General features: G+C 37.5%; 1 protein-coding gene across 4 annotated transcripts in view; it reads left to right on the top strand.

Moving 5' to 3' along the window:
• The window catches only part of TOX3 (TOX high mobility group box family member 3), a 137,056-nt gene that overhangs the window by 102,231 nt on the left and 22,790 nt on the right, over positions 1–12,035 (top strand). For 2 of the 4 annotated variants that reach the window (XM_049864004.1, XM_049864006.1), the window contains exon 3: positions 3,071–3,322. In XM_049864004.1, coding sequence (XP_049719961.1) covers positions 3,071–3,322 — 252 coding nt within the window. Of the gene's footprint in view, positions 1–3,067; positions 3,323–12,035 lie in introns of all 4 variants that reach the window. The other 2 variants (XM_049864003.1, XM_049864005.1) reach the window with 1 other exon arrangement.

The following is a 12,035-nucleotide window of genomic DNA, read 5'->3' as shown; positions in this document are numbered from 1 at the left end:
CTAGTTTGACCCCAGAGAATGAAAATAATAATGGCTTCGTAAGTGATCTTGGTACGGGGAAGCAAGTGATACGAAAGAAATTAAATTTGAGACATTATTAGAATAAATGAGGTCTAAAGAATGAAGGGTAGTCTTAGATTAGTCATTTTTACAGTGACCATCATCTGTAACCAAGAAGACAGCTTAGCTAAGGGAGTATCGTTTGGCACTGGCTCCTGTGTTGTTTGTGATAATGAACACAAACCCCATCTGTAAGGGCAACATGATGTTTCATTCTGTAGGATTTTTCTCCCGACGTTTGAATCAAACATTGATGAAAGCTCCAGTGCCAGCAGCTGTTCAGAGACAATTTAATTCCAGCTGTGATAATTCACCGTGTCAGACATTGGCTGTTATATGTTGATACAACAGTTCTCCAGATTTGCATTTTTATCAAAAGGAACAAATGTTTTGAACATTGCAGTACAGATGGTATTTAACCATGTACATACTACTTTAACATGTTCAAGGTAAACACTGAAAAGTCAGTATCTGTGAAAAGTAGTCCTATAAACTCTGAATGATTAATCTGATACGGGTCATACGGCATATTTGCAAAAACCAGTGTTTTTTTTTGTATTGATGCCCTCCATGTTTGTTTTTATAATCTCAGCCAGCCACTGTTTGGGGTTACTCTTTAAGGAATGCTTAACTTTATATTTATATTTAATACAGTACCTGTCTTTAAAGGTGGTTTAAGATTTTAGCATTCTCTTGGTTATATAATAGAATTTCATTGGATTGTCCTATTAGGTTGTGATAGAGTAACATACTGAATTCTAACTTAAAATTAATTTGTCTTAAAAAAATGACACTATAGGGACATATTACATATGATAGCTCTCTATTCCTTAACAAAAATAAAAGTGAAGACCTCCTTAATTTTGACTGCCTCGCATAAGAAGTGCTTTATGTTAGAGTTTATGCGGTACTCCTATGTAATGATTTCACTGTATATGTTTTCTTGAGCGAAAAATAAAGCCCAAGTAGAGGCTAACACACTACATTTTTCCATGTGCCTCATTTCCCAGTCACTGCATTAAACGTAAATTTATTTGGTTTTTCAACATTTTAATGAGTGCAAACTAATTCAGGAAGGCTTTAGGTTTGAGCGTTGCAGGGTCTAAATTGTGCCTGAAACCAGTTCCCTTCACGCAGCTATTGCCCTGTAGACAGCACCGCAGCGAGGAGGATGCTCTTGAGTTAGAAATTCACACATTGGCTTTATGTTTTCGGTCTGTGTCATGATTACCCTGACCATTTTTAAAGTACCTTAAATATTTATTGAAATAATATTTCAAGTGTTAATTACAGTGGTAATGAAAACAGCCAAATGCCACATATCAAGAATGAGTGTTTATCCGTATTGTTAATGTGATATGTTAGATTTCATTAAGCAGTAATGAGGTGGCAAATGAGTCACAAATTACAGTTGCATCTGTTACTAGACCACATTAGTGCCAAAATAACGGCAAATGCAGCCATAGGGTTACGTTCATTAGCCAGCCACGTTTGTGGCCAATTCATCCCTTTGTGTTCGAGAATTCCGGGTCCCGCGGTAAGAAATTGACACCTTTGGGAGGGGGTCACCATTCACATAGCCATGTCAGAAAATCCCATATTTAATTCCAGCTTTCAGACGTTGCATTAGGCAACAGTGTTTTTAAGTATCTTAAATTTGCTAAGAACCTCAAGATGTTCAATTGTCCTGCCATAGCCTTCCATAGCCTGGGACCTTGTTATTTCTGGCGAGATACAAATAATGACAGCTGACAGGTTCTATATACAAGAAAAAAAATTTTTTCCCCGTGAGTTCCTATTTTCTCTTAAGTAGTTACCACATTATGTTATCAATGATAGTTTGAAGAGTGATGATTTTCATCCCTGAATTAGTTCTCTTAGCTGATTCAAATGATCTTGAACTGATTCATTCTTTCAAATACTATAAATAATAAATGAACTCTAACTTTGAACCTCTGAGCTAGGAATACAAAATATCTGAGCAACCCTCCCCCCAGCTCCTTCACCTCACCAAACTCATATTCTAGACCTTGTACCTCCCCCCAAAAAATCCAAGTTCTATTTTAAGAAAAATTGTTAGTGCGGTTGAGCAAGACAAGCCCTGACTTGTATCAGAAGGCCCTATTTTAAAACACTGTCTTTAAGAATCTAAGTAGCAGTGAAGAAAAACAGTGCCTTCAGATTTACTTAGATCTTGAGAATTAGCGCTTGTCCACATAAGTGAACGACATCCGTGTGGTTAGTACAGCTATATCAATACAGCTGTATGCTCGTATGAATAGATAGTCTTTGAAAGTCAAAGACTCATAGAGAATGTTCTGGTGAATATGTGTTAACGTGTTGATACAGAAGAAAACCAACCCCCCCTTACAGTTTAAGTAAAAGCAATGACACCTTTTCATATGAGTGATGGTAATCCTTGTGTAAAATGTTGTATTACAAACAGTAACAGTTCCCATTGAAGCATTCATTGCACCCAGGAATCTACCAGAAAGGAAATTAAAAAAACCAAGCCACAAATGTATTATTCCTTGCTTTATATGTTGCAGCAGAAAGTAAATATGTGTAATGTTCACTTCTGAGTTAATGTTGTGTGTGCTCCACAAAGTCGTCAGCATTTTATGAAGCATGTGGATAATGGAAGCGGTTTGAGCTGTTTCACTAACATATCAATAAAGTGGCAATTTGTTATATAGCCAAATCTGATGTCGCGGACGCTCCAGCTAACAACAAAGACAGATGTTGCTAATTAAGTACACATTAAAAAACTGTTAATACTGATACTCCATTAAAACCATATGATAATGAGACTTAAATCTTTAATCAGAATGATCAGCAAAACTTTATAAATGGAAATCTGTGTTTAAGATGTTTTCATTTGAGAAATAGATATTTGGCTTAGATGTGTAGTGTTTTCACACAACGCTTTTTCCCCCCACCCCCACCCCAAGGAGAAATAAGTATAGGAACACAATATGAAGATAACCTATGTTTTCTTTCCTTTTAGCAGACATTCCATACGCCAAGCCTTGGGGACGAGGAGTTTGAAATCCCTCCCATCACGCCTCCTCCGGAGTCAGACCCCACCCTGGGCATGCCTGATGTTCTGCTACCCTTTCAAGGCCTCAGCGACCCATTGCCTTCCCAGGGAAGTGAATTCACACCCCAGTTTCCACCTCAAAGCCTGGATCTTCCTTCCATTACAATCTCAAGAAATCTCGTGGAACAAGATGGTGTGCTTCATAGCAGTGGGTTGCATATGGTAGGTACCACGTTTCTTGCTTGAAAAAAAAAAAAAAAACCAAGCCCATTGCCGTTGAGTCGATTCAGACTCATAGCGACCTTATTGGACAGAGTAGAACTGCCCCACAGAGTTTCTGAGGAGCGGCTGGTGGATTTGAACTGCTGACCTCTTGGTTAGCAGCTGAGCTCTTAACCACGATGCCACCAAAGTGTTCTTTATCACTCGTACTTCTCGTGGTACGGATCAGACAGTCCATGTTCTGAAATGTGTTCCTGCCTGTGGGCATGTGGATTGCTATCCCTGGTGCCATTTAAGTGCAGAAACTAGAAGGATTCCTGGTGTTGAACAAGAGGGTATTGGTTGGTTGACAGTCACATGAAAGAGGAGTTGGATCTTGGGTCCATGAGATCCTTCTTATTTGAAATGGTTTTTAAGAAATCTGATTCATTGGTTTGGAAGCAGCTGATCCTTCCTTGCCTTTGGTTTGACACAGAGGTGTGCTTGAGTTGAGTTTGCCCAGGAGAGATTTTACAAATGGAAGTCCTTGTCACGTGTCTAGGTCTTTTCCATTGGTTGGATTATAGTATACTGTTTATGAAACATGCCTTGCTCCTACCTCCAGTGAAATATCTAACTGTGATACAAAGCAAAGGGGTGGGGTGTGGGGATGGGAATTGCTTATAACCAGCAGAGGAAAATATAGAATGGGTTATTGTGTAAAATATACCTAATTGTGGTATTTATTGTCATAAACATTGAATAAGGCACTCCAGAGAGCCAAGATTACTAATGCAATAATTTTGGTTCTGTTTTTCTTAGTGTGCAATTATAGTCAGCAATCACCAGGGTAAATCTGCTTAAGTATTTGAAACTCTTCTGCTGGGTTTGTTGTTTGCATTCACGTCTATCTAGGTGAGGCACTAAGCAGACATTTTAAAACAAGATTAATAGTTTAGAGGGCTTTCTTTTTTTTTTAGCCCTGGTAAAATGAAACAGATATATTGGTATAACAAAAAACAAGTCCTATTGCTTGTTTACACATTTTTCTGCACATTAGGACCATACAAGATGTCTATTGGTTTCATTGTTAATTCCCCAGATACAACAGATGACTGCAAAACGTGTAGTGGATTAGCGGTGCAAAGATTCAGGGTGCGCTCTGAAATATAGGATGACTTTCCCAAATAGGATTGCGGCAACATAATTTTCTTTGCCTCTGATCTTTTGTGTTTGAGCTGAACATCAGGGTTTTTATTTTTGCTTTTTGGTCAGAAAAGCATGTGGTGAACAATGGGGAATTGGTTATTAAGTATTCATAAACGTTCCTTGCCATCACAAATAATTGTTTCCTCTGGACTTTTTTTACGTCTCCGACCATTTGACACCGGAATGGAGGAGTCCATCTTCCGTTCCCCTACAATCAGGCTTGCAGTGTTGTGCCTGGAAAATATAAAAAGGATGTTTAGTCACCAAGGGAGTTTGCCAGGGCTCACCCGCTATTCATAGATGCTCAGCAAGGCTAATTGAAGTTGTGGAAATAGTTAAAAGACCATAAAATGTATGCTAAAATGTGTACTTTATTAAATTGGTAAATATTTATTAATAATATAAGAATCTGCCTCTAAATTAAACATCTGATGAATGACTGTGCCTTAAACCTATAAAACTGTTACTGCGGCTATAAAAAAGTGTAAAGGAGGCATTTTGACTATGAAATTTCATTTCATGGTCAATTGAATTTACTGTATTGGAAAGAACTAAAGATGGAATCATAAAATAATTATGATATTCACATACACTTAGAGAACAATGCTTTCACGGACTGGCGTGGGGACAGAGGACTCAATTTTTAATGCTCGTAATGTCTTGCTAATCACTAAAGCAGTTGAATTATTTCATTGATTCTTAGTAGTCTAGGTACTTTAGCTAAGTGCAGGCTGTTGTCATGGTATTTACATGAGCCTCGTCACGTTTATTGGTGCCTTTTTGGAGTTTTGCTGAACCAGAAGACTATTTAAATTGGCTTGAAACAAACTAATCTTGTTGAAAATTCTAGTAGAATTTCACCTTGAAGAAATGTCATGGGATTTTAAATCACAAATGTGGGAAAAAATAAAATGTACCGGGACAGAATTATGATGAATACAATGTGTCGTTGGCTTTGTTCTATGTACTACCTGCCATGTTCACCTATAAACTTGAATTCAGAATTGCCAGAGGCATGGTTAAAAATAGGCTATGTCAAGGTTCTTGTCTGTCTCCCTCAGGGTACCCAGTTGGTTGGCTACATCATAATACTCTGTAGCAGCCTCTTCGGAGATTTCCCTCAGGAAGGTCACCAGAAAAATAATAAATAATACTTTATCCATCATGCATTTGTCTTCCCAGTGTGCACTGGATATTTCATACCTTAGGCAAGCCAGAAGTTTTATTATCCAAATGAATATGGCTGTCGGCTAAGGGTTGCCGTGGTGAATTAGGACTATCATATAAGCAGAAAAGCCAGCTTGTTTATGTTGTGTTGAACTAGCTTTTCTTCAGAGCGTCATTGGTTTTCCTTTAGAAAAAGTGACAGTTTGTCACATTACTGATTAGCAGCATTATTGCTGACAAGCACAACATGTTTATCTTCCTTAAATTCATGCCATTATATTTAAAAACAGAGAGCAAGAACAAAAAAAAAAAAAAAAAGAGGAGGGGGTGGATTAAAACGAGTGCAACGATCAGCGTTCATATTTTAAAACATGCAAATAAATGCCCCGGTGTGCAAAAGCGAATTGCTGGGAAAAAAACAAGGAATGTCGATGCATTGGAGAATTCAGAGAACAACCTTGATTTGCTTGTTGTGGGTGTGTATATTTTAAATCAGGCTGTGGTTGGCTAAAGTCGAAACCAACAGCGTATTTTGGTTACCTCTAAGCGTTGCCGTCCGTTCAGGTGATCATCTGGAAATTATTTAAATCTACAAAAGGTTGCGATTCTAAAAATCTACAACGTGTGCTCCAAAGGGCTCCTTTTTTTTTTTTTTTTTTTAGCACCTCTCTCTAATCTGCCCAGCCTGCTGAGTAGCACCGACATCAGTAGTACATCAATTTCAGAAAGTGGATTATTTTTACTAGACAGCTATTGTGACATATTGGGTCAGTCATAAATGAAAGATATTCATGCAAGCATGCAATACTTGTAATGAAGTCTCACTCTGACCTTCTGTATGATTGATTCTGTAATTTAGTTTTCTCAGGCAGTGCCTGAAATGAAATGAAATCATGTTGAACAAGTTTTGAATACCCACAGTGCACCAGGAGAAGAAAAATCTGCAGCCCTAGAGGCTAGGGAGAGAGCAGCTGAACGATTTATCTTTATGCTATTATAGCCTTTGCCAGCATTCAACATTTCTTTCTTTCTTTTTTTTTTTTTTTTTCTTATTTGGCTTAAGTACTTAATTCTGCAGGTAGCTGTAAATGGGAAAATAAAATGCTGTTCAGATTTAAAATGACAGCACAGGAGTATGTGCAGGGGACTGATAAAATATCTTGAATAGAACTGACCTTTCATGTAGCTGAAAGTTACTGGGGGATTCAGCCTGATAATTACCATATAGATTATTTTTATTTCTTTCCTGCAATGAAACATTTCAGAGAGCAGTAGTGCTGATTGAATGAAAATTGAACTTGTTAACATTCTTTTCAGCCTAGCCTGTTGTACATAACAGAAGGTGAGCTTTGATGAATTTCAAAATTCTGTTTGATAGCTAAGAGACAGGAAAATAATTGTCTCTAGTCTGATATTTTGTATGCCCCCCCAAAAGAGAATTTATAAAACACACTGATAATTCACACACGTTATCCTCCGTACGTTATAGTTTAGGGGAGTGTCACGTTCTGTTTGATATTCCTTGGGTTTTAATTGTGATAGGGCATATTTCTAGAAAATGCTATATTACCACTCTTGTAATATCAAATGGAGTCACTGAAAACTGTAAGGGATGATAGTAAGAAAGGTATATTTGAGTACTGTACTTTCCCTACCTGTTAAGGAAAGGTAGAAAAAGAGGAAAAGAAGTCCTATAGAAGACATGCATGCTGAAGGGGGGAAAAAAAAAATTATGAGCTTTTAAAATATTCCTAAGACTCTGACATCATCATCTGGACAGATACCATTTTTGATCAGAAAAACAGGATTTTATTAAAATAGCACATCTAAAATTACCAGGCGTATTTTAAGAGTTTTACAGTCATTTGGCATGGCTCTAATTTTGAAGTTGAATTATTTTTATTTTTACAAAATGACTTCCATGCCATTTTTATACTTAAAAAAAAAAAATCTTACGTTAGGAGAAATAGCAGACTCTCAATTAATACGTTGTTTTAGCAATGTTGTTTAATGTGTTACAGATAAAACAGTTATTTCATGGGTCATTAATGTGTTTAATGCGTGGAACATTCTATTAAAACAAGCCCTTATTATTGTTATGAACGTGTTCATTGCCATTGTCAATGGAAGCTGCAGAGCTAAATCCTACAGGACGATAAGCATTTAGTCGTTGGGGGAGACAAGCAATTTCTCATAAAAATTGAGCGATCATTTCAGTAGTGTTTACTTTTGGTCGTAATATGGTCAAAAGTATTTTTATTATAAGTTAACAATAAAGATTGATTTATGTAAGCATAATACTCATTTTGAATGGAGTAGGACCCATTTGTTCAAAGTGTAAATTATAAAACTGAAACCATATTAACCTTTAGCAAATATTTACTGAGTACCTACTGTGTGCTAGCTATCATTCTTTAATAGTTAGAGTATACTCTATAAAATTGTTCTTTGATTTCCGGTGTCTCCATATAACAGTTCACAGAGTTAGAGATGGCTGCTTCAAAGATGTGTACTGCCAAAAGTCAACTTTAATTTAGCTGTTACTATACCTTGACAGGAGCCCTAGTGGCGCAGTGGTTAAGAGCTTGGCTGCTAACCAAAAGGTCAGTAGTTCAAATCCACCAGCCGCTCCTTGGAAACTCTTAGGGTTTCTATGGGGCAGTTCTTCTCTGTCCTGTAGGGTCTCTGTGAGTCAGAATCAACTTGATGGCATTGGGTTTGGTTGGTTTTGGATTATACCTCGACAGTTGTCTGCCAGAAAATGCCCAGACCGTAGACATTTTTATGAGCTGGCTGTCTTTGAAGAGAAAATAGCTTTGTACCATAAAAACTCAAAACCAAACCCCTTGCTGTTGAGTCAGATTTCAGCTCATAGTGACCCTATAGGATAGAGTGGAACTGCCCCTTAGGGCTTCCAAGGCTGTAATCTTTACGGAATCAGATTGCCACATCTTTCTCCTGCGGAGCAGCTGGTGGGTTCGAACAACTGACCTTTCAGTTAACAGTTGACTGCTTAACCACTGCACCACAGGGCCCCTTCTATGTATCATACAGAGTTTAAAATAAATATTCTTTGTTCTTAGCCTATAAATACTTAGTGACCCTGATGATATGGGTGTTGTCTTTAAGCTGAATTAACTTTAAGGTCCTCCGTTAAAGTAGGACCGTGTTCCAAACTTCTATTAAACCCAATTAGTTGTTGTGAAGTATGATACACGATTATTATGTTTGGTTTATAACATTTAAGAACCAGTTCCTGGAGAAGGGCATCATGGTTGGTAAAGTAGAGGGTCAGTGAAAAAGAGGAAGACCCTCAATGAGATAGATTGACACAGTGGCTGCAACAGTGGGCTCAAACATAGCAACGATTGTGAGGATGGTGCAGGCCTGGGCAGTATTTCGTTCAGTTGTGTATAGAGTTGCTGTGGGTCCTAACTGACTCAATGGCACCTAACAATAAGAAGAAGGAAAAATGTTATTAGAAAGTAGTGCTATGGTTTATTTTTTTGTATCTCGTTTTTAGCATATATCATCTATAGTTGAGTGTGGCCAGTACTTACCAATAGTTCAGGTACGAAAGAGGCACTATTTTACATCACTCAGATCTCTGAATAAAACTGACGTGACTCAAGTATTTAAAAAAGAATTTACTTATTTTTTATTGTGGCAAATATATATATAAAATGAAATTTGCTATTTTAACTAATTTTCAGAGTACAATTCAGCAGCGTCAGTTATATTCACAATATTGTGCAATTATCACCACTATTTCCAAAACATTTTCATCACCCCAAGCAAAAACTCAGCATCCATTGAGTATTATCTCCCCATTCCAACTCCATATCCCCTAGCCCCTGGTAACCACTAATGACTTTCTGTTTTTAAGCCTATGCCTAGTCTAGATATTTCACATAAGTGGGATCATACAATATTGGTCCTTTTGTGGCTGGCTTACTTCATTCAGTATAATGTTTTCAAGGCTCATTCGTGTTGTAGCATGTATCATAACTTTATTTCTATTTATGACTGGTGGTATTCCATTGTATGTATGGACCACATTTTGTTTTGTCCATTCACCTGTTGGACACTTGGGTCGTTTCCACCTTTTGGCTATTGAGAATAATGCTGCAATGAACATTGGTCTACAAGTATCTGTTTGAGCTTCTGCTTTCAGTTCTTTTGGGGCATGTCTGGCTCGAGTATTTTTGAGAGTGGTGAGGGTACTGTCTATACTATTACCCCATTCCCTTTTTTCACAGCACTTGTCACCGTTTGAAATGGTCTTGTTTGCTTGTCTATGGGTTGTTTCCTTCCAACCAGAATATAAGTTCTACCAAGATGAGAGCCTTGCTTATCTCATTCACTGCAGTCTTCCCTGAGCCTGGAACAGCCGCAGGTCTGGAATATATGGTCTCTCAATAAATTTTTTATTGTTGAATATATGAATCAATTTTTATTTTAGTGAGTGACAAGGAGCCCTGGTGGTGTAGTGGTTAAGGCACTCAGCTGCTAACTGAAAGGTAGGCAGTTTGAACCCATCAGCCGCTATGCGGAAGAAAGATGTGGCAGTCTGCTTCCATAAAGACTTACAGCTTTGGAAACCCTATGGGGCAGTTCTACTCTGTCCTGTAGAGTCGCTGTGAGTCGGAATCAACTTGACGGCAATGGTTTTTTTTTCTGGTGACTGATACAACATGAATACATGATAAGGAAAGAATACTTGTTATTAAGATCACATCTTGGTACTAAACTAAAAATGGGGGAAATGGGGTTTATTCGAGTATAAACAGCTGTAAAAGTAGAATTCTACTTTAAAATTAGTACTTAGAACTGAATAAAATAAGCACGGAGGTGACTCCTTGGTAAAACAAAGGCATTATAGAGTGTATAAGTAAAATACCATTAATTGGCAATAAACTCTTGAAATTTTTATTTTGGTAAGAAACTATAAATTAACTTTTGGAAAGACTCTTTTTCAGAAAACTCTCATGTGTATGTAGGGATGTTTAATTATAACCCTGAGGGTAGTTATTAAGCAGAAATTATCTATTTCAATGTAGATTTTGATGAACATATAGCTTGTGGTGTGCAGGTATGTAATTATCATGGGTGTGTGTTTGGCTAACACTATTTGTTTCAGGGGCTTTGGGGGTTCAAGCTGTAATAGTTATGTATCACCCTTGGTTGTTGTTAATTCCTAAATTTTTTGATATTGCTGTCAGATATAACTAAATAATTGAGCATATAATTACATGCTCAGAGTTGGCTTGAATTTCATATTTTTAGTTACTCTGATATTCATTACTACTAAGTAATTTTTATTACAGATAATTGTTTAATGACTCTATTTCTCCAGAAATATTGATTTAAAAAACTCGCCCAGTGAAAATGTGCTACATCATACTGTCTTATTTGGGTTACTTGCTTCTTAACTGGATGTTATCATGCGTTATGAAAACCCAACATTGAATAGTTAACAGGGGGATCGTTATTTCTGAGTGTAGATAGATGATCCATTAGACACCTTTGCGTATTAGATTTTTAAAAATCCTGTATGATAAAATCAAGCCACGGGGAAGCAAACACCATTGTGATGAGTTAAAGTGGCTGAAATGTTACGATAATGTCTAATATTTAAATTTAAAAAATTGAGTTTGAGAGCTTATATCTTATATTTACAAAAGGACAGAAACCAGTTCTGTACTGCCAAGTTTGCAGTCCAGAGATAAATACCAAGCCCGGGCATGGGAGGGAGAGAGAAGGGAACTGGTGTATTCTGAGAGGATGTGGTCCTCTCTCCACGCCTGAGAGAATGAGTAGAAAAACTCTGAGCATGTAGAGAGAGTTAGGGAGTAGGAAGTCCCTGGGTGGCACAAAGGGTTATGCTCTGGACTACTAACAGAAAGGTTGGTGGTTCAAAACCACCCAGAGACACCTTTGGAAATGAGGCCTGGTCATCTCTTTCTAAAAGGTCACACACAGCCTTGAAAACCCTTTGGAGAAGTTCTACTCTGCAGACATGAGGTGGCCATGAGTCAGAACCCACTGGACGGCAGCTAACCACAACAAGAGAGAGTTTTTTTGGCTAAAGAAAAAATAGCAAACTGTATCCACCCCACTCCAAAAAAGAAAACAAAAAAATCCAGCTATATCTCTCCGTGAGGTAATACATGGACATGGTAATATAACATATCGATGATTTACACAGTGACGCAGCTTTTCACCTTTCATTTCTCTTTCAGTCTTGATTACGTCAAAGAGAAACTCTCAGGGGTTCAGAAGTTTCTCATCACCTTTGTTTTGTCCTTCTTCAAATAAAAGAAGGCAGAACTTTTGAGCCAGAGCCCCAGGAGGCCCC

This window comes from Elephas maximus, chromosome 21, assembly GCF_024166365.1.
Source record: "Elephas maximus indicus isolate mEleMax1 chromosome 21, mEleMax1 primary haplotype, whole genome shotgun sequence".
NCBI classification, from domain to species: Eukaryota; Metazoa; Chordata; class Mammalia; order Proboscidea; family Elephantidae; genus Elephas; species Elephas maximus.
Note: the sequence above shows the minus strand (reverse complement) of the source record. Positions and strands in the feature narration are given on the sequence as shown.